Source organism: Takifugu rubripes, chromosome 2 (genome assembly GCF_901000725.2).
Source record: "Takifugu rubripes chromosome 2, fTakRub1.2, whole genome shotgun sequence".
In the NCBI taxonomy this organism is placed as follows: domain Eukaryota; kingdom Metazoa; phylum Chordata; class Actinopteri; order Tetraodontiformes; family Tetraodontidae; genus Takifugu; species Takifugu rubripes.
This window is the reverse complement of record NC_042286.1, coordinates 6,362,399-6,382,947: the sequence shown is the minus strand read 5'-3', so window position 1 is coordinate 6,382,947 and position 20,549 is coordinate 6,362,399. Positions and strand designations below refer to the sequence as shown.

Below are 20,549 nucleotides of genomic sequence, written 5' to 3'. Positions count from 1 at the left end.
TTCCTACCATGTAGGGGACGAGGGGAGAACAATCCCATTACGCTGCAAGAGGCCCAGCGCTGATCTAATGGAGAGAACATTAAAACCGTGTTGCATCGAGTCACTTACATGATGGATCCAGGAATAGAGATGAAGAGGGGCCACAGTGAGAAGAATCAGTGTTGAAGAGAGGGGGGAAGGGATAAGAAGCAATGGGGTGAGAGGTGCCGTTGATACGACGTTGTGGGTGTGGCAGCGCAAAGCTCGTGGTCGTACCCCTGTACCCTTGAGCAAGCTGTTATTGAAACCACTTTAATTAATTTTTGCACTCTGCCCTGGTTGCTTTCTCCATCTATCACACATAAACACACCACAAAGAGGAGGTGGTAGAATTAAAAAAAGTGCGTAACCCCAACTTTGGTCACAGAGTTTAAACAAAAAAGAAAAGGCTGTTATGGAAATGAGTTTTTTTTCCTCAAATCTGCCACCGCTAGCTTTAGCTTTTCAGAAGAGGCTGGGACAGACATGTCAGAAACCCACCATTTTGCAGAATGGAGCTTTGTATTGTTAAGGGTGTATAATTAAGACCTCATTGTGACAGCCATTGAGAAAGAGCTAATGAGGGTTCTGATGAATTCCATATGAATATAGAATTTTTAATATTTTATGGCTTTCTAATTGCCTTGGTTGCTGTTAATGGCTTTCAGTGTTGAATGGCCAGCCCGAGTGTTTGGCGGATGGAAGAGCCACATTCTCATGCTGAATTCTTTAGTCTATGATTGTCACAATTGTGTCTTTGATACGTATTGTGAGTAAAGGCCCTGTTGTGACTGTATAATACATTTGCAGCACTCCTTGCCACTTAAGATGAATGTCCACTGTCAGTCAAAAGTTTGGACACATTTCATTTAATGGTTTTTCTTTATTTTCCTGTCCATTTACATTGCAGATCCTTGCCAAAGGCAGCAAAACCACGACTGAACACATATGGAACTAAGTAGTCGTCAAAAACCCCTCTTGGCTTTCTCTCGATCAGCTTCATAAGGTTGTTTCCTGAAACAGTCTCGAAGGTTCCCAGAGATGCTGAGCACTTGTTGGTCCTTTCACTCTTTGTTCCTCTCTACCCAAACCATCTCAACGATGTAGACATGTCTGCTCCTAGATCATGTTGCATTTATCTGGGCCCATCTAAGATGCTGGCCACTCGCAATTTCTGATCCTGGTGATATGGAAAAACAGAGCGGACTCTTGGTCCTCCTTTCAGGGGGCGGCCCTCATGTGACCTAGTTTTGTTGTAGCGCTTCAATGTGTCGGGGGCAACATTTAAAGTGTAATTTTTCGGACTAGTTTCTTAAAATAACGATGGACTCTCGTTTCTCTTTGCTTAGCCAGTTGGTTCTTGCCTCAATATGGTTACTAACAGTTGTCAAATAAGGCGTACCGAGCTGACTTCTGCAAATTAACCTTTACAAGGCACCCCAGTAAAATGAAAACCATTTTAGATGACTTCCACATTAACGTCATGGAGGGAGGGTGAAGGGTTGGCAAAGCTGTCATCAAACTTTGAGAAATCTAAAATCTAAAACATCTTCAGAGTTATGTGGCATTATAATATTATTCCTTGTCTTGTGTTCATATTTTCATATCTATAATGTTACAATGTAGAAAGTAGTCAAATTTAATGAGAAGGTGTGTCCAAACTGACTGGCAGCGTACATATAATTACAAAGTATATCACAGGCTACCTTGATACGGAGTTTAATAGCCGTATCGTTTCTTTGTGAAACATGTCTGCTGGCCTTAATCTCCCCCACAGCTGACATCTTAATAACTCAGCGCTCTACATCTTTTCCACCAGAGACATCCGGATGCTGGCGATGGATTAGTTTAATGAATTTGACAATTAGTAACAGAAGTTAATGACTGCGTGGGGCTAAGTACCCTGATGGACATGGCTGGGGGGACAGAGGGCTTCTATTGCTCTGGGCCATAGATCCTCATTAATTGCCTTTCTGCCTGCTGGAAAGGACAGGGTAAGCTAGGCTAGGCCTTTGTTTAGCCTGTCTATATATGGGCAGCTAGGGGGCTGCACTGTTGCACGTGCCACGTTCCCACTTGGGGCACGAGTTAATGCAAAGCCTCAAGTCCTGGATCAGGTGAAGCTTCTTTTAATGAGCTTGGGTCATTAAACATAAAAAAGGCAATACAGAGTCAAGGAAGGGAGCTCTTTATTCCTGTTTTGTGCCAACACTAATGACCAAAGTAATGCCTCCCCGTGTCACAGCATAGATGACCTCTCCTTTTTTATTTTCATGCTCCTTTATAACCCATATTCCACTTTTAATGTAGTCCAAACATCATTTAGCCAGATGGTTCTCATAAAGATTTTTATCATTATTTATTTAATAAGCACCGTGTCATTACAGATATTCCAACTATAAACTGTTATGATACATTTTACATACAGTTTCTATTTTTATAACATCATGAAATACACATGAAGGGAGTTCTGCTGGAATCCATCAGTCTGGATTTGCACATACATATACAATTTTTTGTCAGTAATTCATCATGTTCCCACAGCAAATGAGAAAGTGTGTCAGAAATGTTCTAAATTACATTCAGAGCCGCGCTAGCCTTCCTCGCTGTCTCCTGGAGTTAGCATTAATAGCGACAAAAACATGGCCGCTTCCAAAAATAATCATTATTCATCACTGTTTGCCAAAAGGTCGGCTCACTAGAGGCCGCGCGGCGCATTCGAAACAAGAAAACGCGGAGGGGGGAAATTGGTCTTGTGTTGTCATTAGTGGCGACTTTACCTGCATGATGTCATGTAACGAGAGCATGTGAAAAGAGAGGCGATTTAATTGCTGGCTGCCGACTCAAACCTCACAGGCTCCAGTGTCCGCGGGAAAAAATTCAGGGGAGGTAATGTCGAGAGACAGAAAGGCATCTCGTTTGCTGCTCCTCTGATGCTCTGTAACTCTGTCAGCCCGAGTCCATTCCCGGGAAAATGTAACGCTAACCCAGATTGGTGTTGATGTACTCCACTGTTCCAACATTTTTTTCCCTCTCTCTCTGTCTCTCCTCATCCCGCTCCTTACCTCCTATTACGCCTCTTTAGGAAGTGACAGTTGTATTTAGAGAAAAGGTTATCATTGCATTAGAACAGTGTCGGCCCTGAGGCTTACCTGGAATTACATGACACCGCCTGCAGCCTCCTTCGCTCTCTGCTACGCTGAAATGTTATCAGTCTTGCTTAATTACTGTCACTGGGTGGCGGAATTGCCTCTAATGTATATTCCAACGTCGGGTGCATTGGAGAGATATTAAAACCTGAGCGCTGAATCTCCAGTTTACATCCCGTGGTAAAGTTCATGTCGGAGAGGTCAATTCTAGCTGGATGTTTGTGTCTTTCTGTGTTTATCTTCAGCTTTACACCTCACATCCTCTTCCTCAGCATAGACAACACACGCAGACACACAGCACATTCTTTATCTGATTACCTCGCACGCCTACATTGTGTGTTTGTGTGTGTGTGTGTGTGTGTGTGAGAGAGGCCCAATGTGGAGCAGCTTCAGGCCCCAGGCAGGGCATGGATTTCATTTAGGAAAGTATCAAAGGTTTACACGCTGTTCGCTTTAATCAGCATGTTTATCAGGCAGAGAAAAATTGCAGGAAGGGACCATGCGGGGGTGGGGGAGGCGGGTTGGGGTGGGTTATCTTAAGGACCAGTAGCCAGGGAAATTGATAATGGCTACAAGGTAATTTACTGGAGACTGGCACATCCCTCTACCCTTGCCTCTTGTTCTAATTACAGCCCGTGTAATGTTCTAATGAATCTGCAGGTGTGTGTCTGCAGGGGAGCGGCAGGAAGCGAAGGGAAGGGTTGCATGTGTGTGTGTGCACATGCGTGCACATGGCCGTGTTTGTTTGTGCATGTCACCCTGTTTCTTCCATAAGAGGAGACCGTACTCATCTCAAGGCTGTGTCGGCGTCTCTGGAGCGCAGAGTCGCCTGACAATTTCAGAAATATGAATGCGATATGAAAAGCAATTAGATTAGCCCTCAGTCATATTAAAGATACACGCCACTCACAGATACGGCGCTCCACTGATACTTCAGCTTGTCACCGCGGTTCCGTCTCCCAGCCGGGCGTGTTGAGGATGGAAGCTGTGGCCAGAAATGACCCCCCCACCCCCCTCCCTCTCGCACTCGGTTGCCGATCAAGACCAGGAAACCGCCTGCAGTTGTGTCCTCACTCTCGCACTCGTACGCAGACCTCCAGGGATATGGGCCACATCATAAAGGCCTCGAGGGTCCAGAATGTAAACATCCCCACACAACTGTGTTCCAATGAGGAGAGCGCCGCGAGGATTTTGAACTCTTTATCTGTTTTAGTCTCATGTGTGCCATTGTACTTTTTCTTACGGTGCGTTTTGTACATTCTGGGAAAGGAGCAAATCCTTGATGTGGTCGTGTTTCCTCCATATTTTCTATTTCCTCAGGAGAAGGAGGGTGTCGAGGCGGTGTCTGTGGGGGCCATCTTGTCTGATTACCAAAGGGTCCGTGTCGAAAACGTGTAAGTCAGACACATAAACACACTCTCAGCTTAAATGGCATGTACTCTGCGGCCTAGTACAAGCAAACGTGCGTCTTCTGTTTTTGTGTTTCCGTGTAGTGTGTTTTGTTTATGGCATTTTATGCAGATTCCCTTTGATTTGATTTTACTCAGAGCCTGACAGTAGTCATGCCTTTTGGTTAGAGCTGCACCACTCTCTGCGTCTTTGTTTGCTCCTTCCTTCCCTCCTCTCTCTTTGTTCTCATTTTTGTTCTCAACATCGGAACCCTCACTGCCTCACAAAAGCTCTGTTCTTATTCATAACCCGTGCCATCAGTCATCTTCACCTAACGCACGCAGGCTTCTCCTGTCCTATAGATTGTACATTCCTTAGTTCATCACTGCATGTATGCAAGTATGTATGTTATGCAGTGTCTTATCTTCAAGTGAAGCACACTTCGGTTTCCTCAATATAATATTATCTTTCCATTTGACACTTTATGCTCATCCCCAGATGTTTACGGCTGGGCTTGCGGCCCCTTGCCTACCTGTGGCGCCGAGATCAGGAGTCTCTGCTCGCTGAGATGATATCCTCTAACCTACATGCTGTCCTCATCAAAGTTGCTGCCTTTGGTGAGCACTTCTTTTCTTTTCTTTTTTAACTTTGACATCATCAAAAGAGTCATTCCGACGCCCGTTTGTTCTTTTGTTAGCGTCTGTGCAGGTGCCATGTCGAAGGGAAAGAATTTGGATAAGTGAGCGATAGGAGGAGAAAGGAAGGTATAATCAGAGAGAGGGGGGGAGAGAGAGGAGCAGACTAATGCCCTAATCATCAATCTGCAGCTTAGCGGCGGTGTTGAGGCTTGTGCCAGTGGCAAACGCATTGATGCTGGGAACAATATGAAAAGATAAGACACGCAGAAGTAGGAGGTGTAAAGTGTGCAGGCTTGGCAGTTCAGGAATAATGACGGGTGATTGCCCTGCACATTTATGCAGCCTGTCAATAAGTGGCACATGTCGCCGCTCTCTTCTGCCTGTGCATAACTCGGAACCCTCGGTCCGTGAAGCGAAGATGAAAATCGCTCATTTACGTGTTTCAACTGCTTCGGCGCTGAGGGAAGGGGGTTAATGCCGTGTCACCTCCGCTCTACCTGCCTGTTTTGGAGCCCGGGGCCAGGAAGATCAGATTACCGCACAACAGGCGAAAGTAAAAAGAAGAAAAAGTTTTCTTTTTCTTCCCTCAGATGCACGATGTTACGGTTCCTCCCTGGATCTCCCTGACAGTGCAGCCTGATCCTTTTTCTGACGGATCCCCCGATGAATGATAATTACCGCTGCAACTGCTTCTTTTCACTGTTGCAGTGATAGATCATCACTGAGAAGTTGTTTACGCACTGTTAAAGTGCTTGTTGTCACCTTGGGTCGCAATCACTTAAAAAGGGGGTCCGTGGCTGACTGATGACCCTGAGTCCAGATATTTTGCATATCTGTCAGCGCTGCTCAAACAAGCCCCTGTGAACTGCTCTCCTGAATCCATTTATCTGCAGTTCTTTATTGGCCGGGCTCATTTATCATTTTAACGACGCGAAGATAAAGTACGTTTTGGCAATAAATATTGTAAATTGTCAGATGCTCATCAGATTAGCGATGATGTCAGAGGCCCAGTTTTTTTTAATGCGAGCCGATAATTCTTTCAGTCAAATCCACATCTCTCTGTTACACGTGTAACAAGATAAGATCGGAGCCTGGGAGTGAAATTAATCAATGTGTTTACCATGAGCTGTCTTCAAAAGCAGCACCGTAAAGCCCTCTGTCACCTGTGTAACCTGGCTCCAACCGCCAAGTTTTCATTTTATTGTCTACAAGCAAATTCCTGACATTTTTGAAGGATTGTAATTAAAAAGGAGAATCACCCTGGGTGCCTCTTTGAGTGCTTCTGTCCCAGTCCTGCATGTGTGTGTCTGTGCATGCACGTGTGTTTTGGGCCACAGGTAAAAAGAAAAGATCTTATCGGTCCTGACTCCTCACCTGTCTCCAGGCGGTGGTAATTAGAAAGGAGGGGATTGAATGCGGTGCTCGCGCCGGCGGCGTTTTAGGCCACACTCCCATAATTGCAGCTTTGGCGGGAGCAGGTCTGAGCAGCGAGGAGTGCTGTTAGGAGGGGATTGGGTGGCAGAGAGGCGAACCTGGTGGCCTTTGGTGTTGGTTTGTGTGTGTAAACAAGAGACTTAGGGAGTTTACCTGTGCAGACCTCAGGGATAATGAAAAAGAAGTCTCACGGGTCAGAGGTTGAGTGCGTCTAAATGGACAGCCTGAGCAGCTCATGATAGCTTGCCTTACTTCAGGACGGGTTTGGGTGGGCTCTTAATGGTGTGAAATCCATTCACCATTAATAGTCTTCCATTAGTCACTCAGAAAGACAGGTGGAAATTAGTAGAGGATGGATAAAGAAAAGAAAAGCTTTCTTTTTTTAAAGAAGGATATATTCCTTGATGACAAATCCCCGTGGAGAAAAGACAGCTGTCCAAATGCAGGATGATCCTCTCAGCGAATTCTCTCCAAGCGTTCATTTGCGTGCCGAAGGAAGCCCGAAACCACAAAGGAGAAAGCGGATTTTGGTCTTTGAAGATGCCAAATTGAAGGTAGCGAAGGAAGTTCAACGATCAGAGTCTGAGCCCGCGAATGTCACAAAATGTTCTAATTAGCGACAAAAGCGCTTCCCTCAGAGGGGAGACGCACGTTCTCCCCCTCCGCAAAGCCGCCTCCTTATAATATCATACATCCTCTGCTCTCTGCGGTAATTGGCTATTCCGAAAAGCTAGCATGAAATATTCATCTAATTAGTTAATTGATTGATTAGCGCAGGTGTGCAAGGGGGCACAGGTTCAGCGGCTAATTGGTCCTCAGCTCCAGAGATAATTGGCATGTGTGAAATCAAGGGACCCTTTTATCGCCGCGCGATCTTTTACCCTTCACACCGCCGTCACCTCTCTGCTAACGTTATCACAGATTTGCGTCGCCCTGATCAGCCCACCCATCTAAGAACAGTCAATTGAATACAAGATATTCTTAAATGAGAGTTCATATTCAGATGGTTTGGTCCAATATATGGTTAGGGCTCAACAGTGTATAGCATTTAATTATACCCTGCGCCGCTGGTTCGTCATTATTGCTGGACCGAGAAGGTTTTCCGAGAGTGTGGCCCAATTCCTGCTGCCTATTATGTTTCCGGATGCTGAGTTTTGGAATCTGAACTTAAATCTTACCATCCTTTGTATGGAGCAAACACTGTCCTCTTTTATATGCTCCCGCCGCGCCGCATTTTCTCTCCACAAAGATTAGGACACATTTTCTTTTGGTGAGGATTGTTTAGATGGCTGTTGCAGCTCACCTATCAGGGAGGAGATGCTTAGTTCATCCATTTAAAAGCTAAATTGTCGTAAATCCAGTTTTATCTGTCTTTTCTCACTGAAGGCAGGGATTAGAGTCACGCCGTCCGCTCGTGTGGCAGACCTTAAGACAGCCGCAGACGCCTTTGATACCGCGTACGGCTCAGCTCAGCTCAGACTATCTAGAATCTCTGCGTTTTAATTTAGCATTAGCGTTTTTTTTCCTTTTTTTTCCCCCTCCAAACTACACGCTGTTTCAACTGAATAGGTAACTTCCGGATGTTGCTCTGAATGAGTTAACACCTGTATGGGGAAAAAAAGGACCAATCAAATCAAGGAATAAGTGTGAAATTGGACCCTGGGAATTATGCAATTGACTTGTAGAAGTTCTTCTCCCCCTTTAGCTGTCCATCAGTGGGGGGTGAGCCTGGATCTGCTTAAGGTTTCTTCCTGTTAAAATCTGGAATTTTCTGATCTTAGAGATAGTCTTGACTAAAACAAATGCTTTATAAATAAAGTAGAATTAAGCTGAGTACCATAGACGTAGATGAGACTCTGCTTATGGCGCATCGTGAATAAAATGTTATTAGATATTTGGCATTTTGTTTCTCATTTTTACTGTTAATTTGCATGTCTAATAAAGTTTTGCACCACTTTAGAGACACTTAGAGTTGACAACTTTTATTTTCTGTTCTCTTTCTCATTAGAAGTCTCCATTCCTTTAAAGTTCAGAGTATTTAATTGGAGTTTTACAGGATAACACAACATAAAAAGGCCTTTTAAATGAGAGCAGCTTCTATCAATCTCTCTTTAGAAGGCTCCTCTCTTTCCAAAGTGCGGTCCTGCCGTCTCTGGTGGCAGAATAATGGCAGCTTCTAGCAGGTGTATTTTGGTTTAATGTGGCATAATGAGGTTTGGTAATTGGGTTTAGGTCAAGTTGTTGAACAGGTTCAGAGACGACAGAGATGTGCAGATGATGTAAATGAGTCGTGTCTCTAATGGCTCGCTCAGACTTCCCTCTTCCTTCTTGGGACCTTGTTCCATCCAACCTCATTTCCAAATGGTCTCAGCAATCTTCGGAAACATCAATTAAGAAAACACTCATACAAGTGCTAAGTGGTCTTGCGAGGAATGCCTCCACACTGGTGCCATCTTTTTTTTATCAATGTATCACTTGCTTCTGTCCTCTTAGATTTCCATCACCTTCTTCCCTCCTTGTAAATATCAAATCATGTATCATTTATTATTTAGGAGCAGGGAAGTTAATGAACACATTATAAAACATGGCGTCCCCTCAGCAATTTGGAGCCAATTATTAAAATTTGTTAAAAAGGCATGACTAATTAAAAGGAGAATTAAATGGGATTGCATTTTAATGCTTTCCCCCTTTCCTTATTACCTTTGTGCCAGGGTTAAGATGAGAGGATGCTGAGATTAGATATTCTCACACTAATTAAGAACACGGATCCCCTGGGCAGAGGATAAGGGCTTGTTCATTCGCTCCCTCCACCCTCTCTCCTCCCTTGTCGGAGGTCCTTCCATCTCTCCCCCAGCGTGCCTGACCGCCGGGGCCCTGGGAGAAGAGACACAGCTGCGATTAAGATGAACCCCGGATGGGACGCAGCGGTTCCTCCTCTACCATCCCTCTCGTCTTCATCCATTGCTCCCCACGGGGCCCGCGGATGACTCATTAACCTTTGAGGGTGTCAGGCCACAAGAGGGGAGAGATTCTCACATTGCGATTAACTTTGTTCCCTTAATTAAACACGTGGGTGTGTGGACGAGCACGACCATGTGACAGTATCAGAAAAGAAGACCTTTATTGGATTTTTCTGGAAATGATTCGGGGCCATCAGCATTTTTTTTAATCCCTTCATTTCTCAGCTGTGTATCACTCCTTATATATCACCTGTAGCTTAATGATGGTTATGATGTGCAGGAAAAGGGAAATCAACCTTCTTATTTGACTCTTCTATTTTTGGGGTCTACAAATGTATTTGCCAAAGATTATTAAGTGTAGCTGTGTGGTTGCGTTTGTTTTCATCAGAGGAGCGACAGTTAGATTGTGTTTTAGGAGCATGGCACCAGTGGGTATACACAGCTCCCCCCCCCCAACCCCCCCCGCTCCCTATTTTCTCTTCCATGCCTGTGAGTCACTTCCATGCACCATTTCAGGGGAAGGAGGGGAGGGAAAAGGCAAATAAACAAGCTCTCTTTCCAGAGTTTATATTCTCGAAGGGAACTAGATGAGGAGGCAGCGGGCACTGGGGGAGGGGGGAGGGGGTGTTGGGAGGGGGTCCTGTGGCCAGCAATTGAAAACTGTTGCCCTTACCCGGAGAGATCTGTGTACACTACTTGCAAAGTCAAACAAATAGATCCAGGGTGCAGGTTTACATGCGCAGCTGCCTGTAACCCTCCCAGCCTGTCATCTTCAATCACGGAGCACTGTTGCTGATCAGTCTCTCTCTCTCTCTCTTTCTTTTCCTCTCTTTTTTCCTATCCCATCATACATTTGTCTGTGTGAAATGGCGTTTGTGTTTGCATGTGTGTGTTTGTGTCTACATTCCCCACGTGGATGGCAGGCCTGGATCCAGGAAAGCACTTGGGAAAACCTCTAGCTGAAATGGAGCCCTATCTGAAACAGGTCTCAGACTGGTAGATGTTCTGCCACACTTTTCAATCCTTAACTGGTATATATGGACACACACAACACACACCTGATGCGCGCCGCGCTATGGTTTTGTCAATGATAACACAATTCTCTAATGATCAGAGTCTTTGGTAATGGATGTCTTGTGTTATATCTTGTGAGTAGAATTGTCTTTCAAAGGTTTATTTGTTTAAAGGTAATTTAATACAGTGTTTTGTTTCACTGATTAGCTCTCCCAGAAGTACGGAGTTCACGTTTGTGGGGAGGGAGGTGAATATGAAACCTTCACCCTTGACTGCCCTCTCTTCAAAAAGAAGATAGTTATGTGAGTTCATGTAATGTAAACTTCCAAAGATGTGTCACAACAATTACTGTAAAGTCAACGTTTTTTTTTCTTATGTGTGCGCGTGTGTGTGTGTGTGCACGGGCAGTGATGCGGCAGAGACGGTGATCCACTCGGCAGATGCCTTTGCTCCAGTTGGCTACCTGCGCTTCACTGAGATGCACACCGAGAGCAAAGATGGTGTAAGTCCACTTTTGTAAAGGAATCTGTCCTTTTGATTTCACCGCTGCTCAACTCTGAATCCCAGCTGGAAGTGGCTGCAGCAACGTTTGATTAAATATCACGCTAAAGGAGATACACACTCGGACAAAAGCTTTTAATTAGTGATGGTCCTGTAAAGAAGAACTGCAGGACAGAGTTTCAGCACAAATCCAGAGGGCCTCCATCCTTCATTTCTCTCAGTCTATCTTTACATCCCTCTCCTCTGGCCCCACATGGCCTACTTTGACGTCTGCAATATTCGCTGCAGCCTGAAACGAGGCCCAGCTTCATAAACATGTCCGTTCGCATTAAGACACTTTGCATTCAGGTAGAGCCGGCTAAGTGGACACAGACGGGGGGGTTGTGAGGAGACATTTGAAATTGGCCTTTGTTTTATGAGAAAGAGAGCTGAATTTGGCTTCGAATCATGTTACCGCACACAAACAGCCAAATGTAAGATTCGTCCCAAAACTGTGAAACCTTATTTTACATCTGCTTTTAATTACTTCAGTTCAAATGATCTTTTTAAAGTGACACCTCCTGGCTGATGAATTTCTGCCGACAGGAAGTGCTGTTCGCACTCCTGGATCACAATATAGTGTATCCCCGGGCTGAGCGTGTGTGCCTCTTTACTCATTACACAATAATGTGTATATTTGATGTTGTTTTCATCCTCGCAGCCCTGTGTTTGTGTGTCTCTTTCTGCATTCGGTGGGGGCTGGGACCGTTATGGATGGAAAACATACCCCCATCCCGCAACCTCTGTGACCCTGCAGTCTCACTCCCTACAGCTATATTTTTTTTGTGCACTCCACACACTGCAGCTTCCTCCCCCATCACGCAGACAGACACACACGCACACGCTCCCACAGCCCCTGTAGCCCCCCCTAGGTTGCTGAGAGTAGAGCAGGGAGATCCAGGGCCTATGAGGCAGGCAGCGAGAGGAGGAGGGGGTGGGCAACCAGGGGAGAACCTGCCCCGGTTGAGCCTTCTGAAGCTCTTCTCGTCAGGGTGACAGATCCGCGGTGACACCAGCACTAGAGGAGACTGCACCAAGCTCAGGGGGTGGGGATGGACCACCATCATTTGCCCTCCGTTAATGCTAGTCAAGCTATTTTTCATGCTGGCTAGAAGAGAGGGGCTGAAGTATAATTAATTTGATTATCATATGGCCTAATGCAGTTGACAGCAGATGAGGGGGGGTGAGTGAGTGTCGGGCATGGCAAGGGAGGCTTGAGGAAATATGAAATATGTATTCAAATGTGCGACACCCCAGCAGGATTTGGCAGGTAATGTGTACGCCTTGGAGAATGGTAAAGACTTGTTATTTAAGGAAGTTTTTTTTTTTTAAAGAAGAAACTGAGGAGACAAAGTTTAAGTAAACAACATAAAACAGCTGAAAACACAAACACGTCTCAGCCATCCAGGCGTGAGTTTTGACTGACAGCCCGTGTGATTGAATCTACAGTATCAGAAGACACCACTTTCTGTCCGCCCGAACCGCGAATATGTTAGCATGTTGTTTCGTATTCATTCACCTTGAAGATATGTGTGCCTGAGCCCTTGTCATCAAAGAGTGACACATGCACACACACAGCCCGCTAAGTGGGGTGCTCAGAAAATGCTGGCTAATTATACAACATTTTGTCTGTCTTTGAGAAAGGCTGTGCTCTCTTCGGTGGGCATTTGGCCTGATGTATTCCCTGTGGTGCTTTATTGCAGGGTGTGGTGGCGAGCGCTTTGCCCCATGGTAGTTGTCCTTGCCAGAGCGCCATTGACAAGATGACTGAGGAGGTGGAATATGCTGATCAAGCTGAAGACAACAAGCAAGAATTTACATCAAAATGTGACCTTAGTTGTCAGCCGGGCCACAGTGAGATTCATTTATGGTGAAACATGCACATGCAGACATGCATGCTTGACTGTGTATTTATGTGGGTGTCAGATGATATCTGTGAGCTGTGTGTGCTCTTTGAGTGTGTGTCATGCAGCCTGCACGGTGCTGCTAATATTTTTGAGTGACTGTTTGACAAGAACTGTCATTGCAGCACATGCGCGACAGTCTCTGCAGTCATTCCTCCCATGACATAAATCACATGTGCATTAATTACCTCTCAAATGCTCTGATGATAAAAAAGAATGCAAGCTATTTTAAATGTTTGATAAAGCCCTGTGTTGAGCCTTTAAGGAGCCAAATCCATAGTGGCCCATGCTAACCTTTGTTCTCTACATGTTTACATTCTTCCTTCAGGTCTTCTCCCGGCCTTCTCGCCCAGAAGCTCCAGAGGCTTTCAGTGGATTTCCGGTATCGGCGGCTTTCATAGTCAAGAACCCGGGATTGAGGGCCAGGCGTTTGCAGCCTTTATGCAGCTGCAAAGTAAGAAAAAGTACTGAGGAACAGCAAGTGGGCTTTTGAAGATCTTCTAAGCTCATAAAAACACAGTGGTTTGTTGGAAAACTCTCTTTATGCCACTCTGAAATGAGGTGAGAGAGAGAGAGGGAAGATTAAACTAACCTTGAATCAGCTCCTTTTTTTCCAAGCCTATCTTGATTTGATCAAGAGGAGATGATAGAGGCTGATCGAAGCAGCTCGCATTCTGCAGATCTGATTGTACTCCCCTACAAAATCTTCCATATTCAGTAAAGAAAAGCCCCTTTTCTCCTATGGGTGTCTTTCATTCCTCCTTGTTGTGTTTGCTAAAGACATGAGGAGGTGCGGTAGAGCTGGAAGAGTTGTTCCTTATTCATAAGTGTTTGTCAGCTCAGCAGAAACCCCCCACGTGTCAAACCTCCGTCTGTTACAAGAACGATGCAGTGAGTCGGCCACCAAACGAGGACAGGCCCTTCAAATTAAACAAGTTTCTATCCAGACACACCCACAGACAGCACCGCCGCGTAGCTCGGGCTATCATTCCTGCCCTGCAGAAGTTTAAAAGCGTGCGCTTTTACAGTATCTCTGCATGTTGTTTCTCATTTTTGATGGAGAAAGAGGAGCTGAAGATGAAAAGCATATTTAATGTTTATCGCGGTGCTCAGCTGAAGAGCCTTGAGAGTGCTGAGACAATATTAAACAAGTTAATATTTAATGAAAAACCTTTTTTGTGCGAGGGTGAAGCAGTCTGAGGAAAGGCTGGCAAAGGGAAAAACAAACTTGAAGCCCTTTCAAACGATTGCAGGGCTGCAGAACGGCTTCCACTTCTAAAGCAGCGCCGTGTCCACGTGCGTTGTTCCGGCCACGCTTTGTAGACGTGGACCAGAACAATCGCTGCTTTAGGGGAGTTTAAATACGTGTGACATTGAAACTGGAACTATAAGAGCACACGCTGATATGAGAAGCACACAAACCTGAGTCATAAATAATCATCCGAATGGAACCGGTTAGCACTCACAAACATTTGTTCGGGGATTTCCAGTCCTGCTTGGGCACGGACCTCCAAGCGTGCATGTGTGTAAACAGCAAATTTGGATTCTGTTTGGAGCGTATCGCTTCATGCAATTTTTAAAACTTTCTTACAAAATCTGGCCAAGATACCTCCGCTAAAATGTGTGCTTGGATTTGACTGATTTGCTTGTTGACCACATGATATATTGTCTGTGCACAGGCGAGTTGGATCACAGAGGCTGGAAACTGCAGGATATCATCCTGGTTCATCTCTACGTGAAGTCAATGGGAGATTTTGTTCCGCTCAATGCAGTCTATAAGAAACACTTCGGTGTGAACCCTCCAGCCAGGTAAAGGGAGTCACCTTCCAAACTCATTTTCGAACCCAATTTGTTCGTATTGTAGTAAGCATTGTGTCGCCATGGTTTGTGTCTGCAGGGTGTGTGTCCAGGCTCCTCTACCAGCAGGCCAGTTGCTCCAGATGGATTGTCTGCTCCAAGCCTGGACTGAACCTCCTGAGGAAGGCTGCTTCCATGAGAGGGGAGCCCTGCATGTGCAGAGCATGTCCCACTGGGCCCCTGCCAACATCGGGCCCTACAGCCAGGCCGTCAGGGTAAGAACGGCGACAAAGCGGCCAAAGTGGTCGAAAGCCTCGGCAGGTTCACAGTTTGAACTTGGTCTCCGTGACAATGCCCTGAACATTCTGCTAATGCTAATGCTAATGCTAATGCTCAGCTTTTGATCACTTTCACTTCAGTGTTGTGTAAACGCCCTCTGTCATTGTTGCTCAGTGTGGCTTTAAGGCGATAAGTTCTGGATTAATGGAGGCCTACAAAGGATCCATTTGAAGAATGATCGATCTCACCGCTGATTCTGGGAATATCTGGCTATGCTTGACTTTTACAAAGCAGTGGGCTTCGGTTCCAGCATCGGCCCGTCTGTTCTCTCTGTTTATGTATGGATGCATGCGTACGGATCGTTATGATGGCCGCTCTGTGTGATAGTTTGTTCTCATTGCTACTTTTGCATGTAAATATGTCTTTCTACTTTTGTGGGCAGTGGGGATGCATTTTTTGCATTTGTTTGTAAAGCTACAAATTGAACTTCTTTTATATTGTTTCAAACCCAGAAAGAATGTCGGATTCAAAGGCAGAGCGGAGGAAGTGTGGGCTGCGGTTGCACGGCTGGCTTGGTGTTTTGTTTAACCATTGTGTATTATATGGGATTACACTTGTCAAGGTACTGTCAACAAGGATAGCGTCCATCTCCTCCACACTGTCCTTGATCCTGCAGCCAAATCCAGCTATGAGTGAGAACATGTGTGGATTAGCCGTCCGTTGCGAGCTCGACGGCATATCTCACCAGTGTGTCACCAAAAGCTCAGGGAGACTTGCGCCGTCTGGATTCCTGAGATGCAACCTACAGAGTCAGGTTTGCTTTTGACATGCCAGCAGTGTTTGATTTCCTCAATGGAGTCTCATTGAGACATGAAATTGAAGTCAGCTGCGAGCACACGCCGCTGCCCCCTACTCGTCTCTCATCCCTCTAATGATCGCTCATATCCGAAGCAATTTGAGGCAAACAACGAGAGGCGTTTGCTGTCTTAGAGCGGCGCTGAGACAGTTCGTACAGCCTCGGCGCCATCCCCCCCCCCAGCACCACCACCCCATGCGCACGCGCGCGGCTGCTCTTCCTCCACGCTACACTGATTTCATTTGATCAAAAATGTATTAACAACTCTTCAGAACAACTAAATCTTTTTACATATTGGTACAATTACTGCCCCGCTGTGACGAGCGTACCGCGTCGCCCCCGCCTGCGCTGGCGGCGGCGGCTCTTTTTTAATGACGGCTCTCTTCGGGCAACTCTTGCCATGCGGCGAGGATGTGTCTACACAACTGTGACTTGCTTTCTGCGCGCAACACGAAGCTTCCCACTTTCAGTGCTGAGCAGAATTAGCGATTACAACAAAGGTTCTTGGGTGGCCTGAAACGATGAAAGGATGACGCAGTGATTTTAATTAGAGGAGACTGTCAGCACTTCTGAGCAGCAGAGATGATTTTCTCAGGGATGATTTCATTAAGCAAATGGATGAAAAATGACAATCCATTATTCTGCATAGCTTGATATTTATTTATTTATTTTTTTTAATGTGCTCTACATGCTCATCTATGGCTTTAAACCGGATCTGTGGGGACCCACATCCTCTTTTGACAAGTGTCCAGCGGTTTGAGAAATAGCACATGGCTACTGACAGGATGTGACGTCCACATGGCTCTTTCAGGACGGGACCACAGTCGCTGTTATGGGCGCTGCTGGTAACAGTGGAGGGAAACGGCATTAGAGACTGGCATTTGACGGACGCTGGACTTTGAAATTCCATCCGTCTCTTCGGCTATCTGCCTGGCTCGTCACGTCTTCAGCTCTGAGAAGCAACAAGCTGTCTGCATGTCGAGTCGGGCTGGCAAGCTGTCAGATTCAGATCCGACTTGATTTAAAGAATTAGTTAACCTTTATGATGTCGACACAGGGGTCCCGATGGTGGATCATTTGCAAATGCATGATGTGCTGGAATATTAGGTAAAAGCCTCCAGGTACAAAGGCAGTGATGTAATTCAGAAATATTCTGTGCACCTATTGTACATATTTTCAAAGGTTGCACTTATTATAATACCGTATATGTTACTTCTGGGGTAATTTATTTAGCACGGTCACAAATGTCTTTATCTGGTCTAATTCAAATGTTGCTTTGTTTTAGACAAAATTTGCATAATCAAATAAAGATCTGGCACATTTTACCTCAGCCAATTCATTAAAAACAAATGCTGCTCTCAGACATCCATTTGTAGCATTTTCATGCTAAACAAAGACAGGACTAATAGCAAGCTTTTAGATAAAAATTAGTTATGGCTGCATGTGCTTGTTTTTTAGATGGAGCTTTTAAACTCTTATGAGTCATTAACATAACACCAAGAAAAAAAACAAGCTGTTTTTTTTAAACAGTGTGATGAAAAAAAAAAAGTGAGTACTTATTTACCAGAATCACATCATGTGATTCCCCCCCACTATTGTTTAGAGTAGATCAATTCTGCCTTTTCAATCACATTCAGAAGCATTTACGCCGTCAGCCACAATAGCCCGAACAGGTCTGAATAGAAGGACTATCACTTGAATGGCTGTTAAACATCATCTCTCTCCTGTTAGGGTAAGTGGCGCACCCCTGGGATATTTGCCAGGAAATTATACTCACTGATCAGATTGTCCAAGCTGTGTTTTGGGAGCTGGCTGCGCTAGCCTCAGGTTGCTAGTGATCACTAACCCCTTCCCTCATTCCCCTAATTGTGAGTGACAGTCAATATTGTAGGAGGCCTTCTTGCGCAGGCCCACGACAGGATTTGCATTGGATTTTGGAAATTGTCAAAGTGGACTGCGAGGCGTCAGGAGGGAGCTGACTGTGCCGATTAGCATCAAAAAGGAAGAGCGCACTACGGAGAGTGGTAGGATGTGTATAATCTACTTATGGGCAACTTAATGTCTCAAAACAATTAGATGAATTTTGTCTAACCTACTTGATGAAAGGTTCAGAGGTCACTCGAAGTCATAGTGAGGTTTGGCCACCCACGAAAAGGGTGCAGAAGAGAGTGCCTCTCTCCTATATATCACTGGATTATATTTATGAATGGTAGTTAAAGGACTGTGGGGAGCTTCTGGGCCGAGGTTATCACATCATAAAATACACATATATTAGGAATCTTAACTGCACATGAAGTTTCCAAATACTAGGCAATGCATTGATCATTGGTAGGAGTCCAGGTTCATTGGGGATAATCAAGAGGGTGACAGCTGAACGAGGAACCAAAAAATGACACTGAAGTGAGGGTCAGCGCCCTAGTTGGATAGTTTATTTCTGTCCCTCGCAAAACGTCTCTCCTGCAGAAGAGCCGACATCCGCAGTTCAGCCGACCTCACACAAACGCTGCATCTTTTTCCCAAGAACTTCCCTCACCTCCATCTAGAGGATGCATCCACCTCAATTACCGAGGAAGAGTAATTAGCCAAAAAGCTAATTAGTTCAGGGAGGCATTCATGCAGCGTGAACAGATTAATTAGGACATTTAACTTCATTTCTAATATAACAAAATGAATCCCATAAAATGAGAGGCATCTCAAAGGAGGCGCTGTCAGCATCTGACGCCTCTCCCCTGTTTGCCATAATCTATTAAAATCTTGCTTTTATCTCACCTCTCCCCTGTCATACTTTATGGATTTTTTCATAAACACGGCCCATACTTCATAAATGTCTCAATTTTCTAGTCTATTAACATTACTTCAGAAGTGCTTGATAAAAGAGGAGGGCATGCGTGAAATAATGCGCCAATAATACAAAATGCTGCGGGCTAGAACAGTAGGGGCGGCCCCCTTGCGTGCGCGCCCCGACAACGCAAGGGATGTTATCAAGTTTAATAAAAGAACAAATGATCACTTTTGCCCAAGGAGGAGGGGAGATGAGGCAGGGAGGGAAGGGGTGAGGCCAGTTGGGGAGTAATGGAGTTGATGAAAGCGGGGACTTGAAGGCTCAGCGGTTTGTGCAGCCGCGAAATCGCGGGCTACGACATCGGTGCACGTAGAGACTTGCTCCTAGCTCGCAGGATCTTCACCTGGATTTGTGGTTTTTGCGTGACGACACACACACACATGCACACACACGGAACAGCCCCGATTGTTTCCTTCCCCTCGGTTCCCGGATGGCACACGCGGGTTCACGCCTTCGGTCAGGAAGGATTTGACTGACGGCCAGGGATCGATCCGGCTCCCGTCTCCGAACGTCGCCGGGGTTTGCCCACCCCACACAGACGCTTGGGTCAAGCCCCTCCGTTTGAACCGGACTCTCAGGAAACATGCTGATCAAACCCTGTAAGCGGGCGCCGCCGCTTCCCGCGATGCGCGTGCACCTGACTGCCTGTTGTAATTGGCCCTGGCTCTGTGACAAGACAAACTGGTTCCGCCATGAAAAGGCGCCATAGGTGACACCGCGGTGACTGACAGCGCCGATGTGGAGGATCCAACTGCAGCCAGCGATGCGCAAACAGATAAAGACGCAAAGGCAAACAAAATTAGCAAGCGGGCACACACACCTCTAACTCGAACCACCTGCAAATAAACATGTTGACACATGATGGCTAACATGCAGCTTTGTGTACTCACAACATGTTTGACTATTTGTCCAGGCTGTCTCCGATGCAGAATGGTGAGCACTGATGATCTCAGCTGGCCTCGCCGCTGCACGTACACATGTGTCAAATCAGGCTCCTCTCTGAAGCGGGGGCAGGTTTTTGGCGTTCAGATTTCTTTATTTTCCAGACCCGCCATGGCGCCGGTCATTTTCAGGAGTCTGTGGCTCGGCATTGCCGTCGCCACACTGGCTGGGAACGGGCTGGTGTCGGCCTGTACCAGGCGAGGACAGGGGAAGGACCGGATCTGTCAGGGCGCATCCACTCCACGGGTGTCCACGTTCGCCGCTGTGCCCCTGACCCGGCCTGTGCCACACGCGCGCTCTCATTAATGGGACCGGCCTTGACAACTGATCCTAATTGCCTTTGAGCCGCTCTTCATGTATTATTGGTGCCTGGCTGCTCCCGGGCAGCCATGGGATGACGGGGACCATTGCCACAACCTTAAGATACACAAACACTTTATCCAGATACTATAGGTGTAAACATGGCAAACATGGAGACATATTGTGTGTTCGATACCGCACAGACTTGGTCATTTGCAAATGGCTCCATTCACACTAGCACAGATGATGTTTTCTGTGTGTGTGTGTGTGTGCATGTGTGTGTGAGACCCAGGAACAGAAATACTTTTTTTTATTAATTTTCGATTCTTCAAATTTGAGATTCCCTTGCTGGTGTGTGTGTGTGTGTGTGTGTGTGTGTGTGTGTGTGTGTGTGTGTGTGTGTGTGTGTGTGTGTGTGTGTGTGTGTGTGTGTGTGTGTGTGTGTGTGTGTGTGTGTGTGTGTGGGCTTGTTTGCGTCTCACTTTGT

The 20,549-nt window shown here is 45.9% G+C and overlaps 1 protein-coding gene across 4 annotated transcripts in view; it reads left to right on the top strand.

The window, feature by feature from the left end:
• dph6 (diphthamine biosynthesis 6) overlaps positions 1-20,549 on the top strand; it is a 43,684-nt gene that overhangs the window by 8,698 nt on the left and 14,437 nt on the right. For 2 of the 4 annotated variants that reach the window (XM_029827666.1, XM_029827676.1), the window contains 9 exons: positions 4,488-4,559; positions 5,055-5,173; positions 10,512-10,573; positions 10,810-10,904; positions 11,011-11,104; positions 12,846-12,996; positions 13,375-13,500; positions 14,726-14,855; positions 14,944-15,118. In XM_029827666.1, coding sequence (XP_029683526.1) covers positions 4,488-4,559; positions 5,055-5,173; positions 10,512-10,573; positions 10,810-10,904; positions 11,011-11,104; positions 12,846-12,996; positions 13,375-13,500; positions 14,726-14,855; positions 14,944-15,118 — 1,024 coding nt within the window. Of the gene's footprint in view, positions 1-4,487; positions 4,562-5,054; positions 5,174-10,511; positions 10,574-10,809; positions 10,905-11,010; positions 11,105-12,845; positions 12,997-13,374; positions 13,501-14,725; positions 14,856-14,943; positions 15,119-20,549 lie in introns of all 4 variants that reach the window. The other 2 variants (XM_011618590.2, XM_029827658.1) reach the window with 2 other exon arrangements.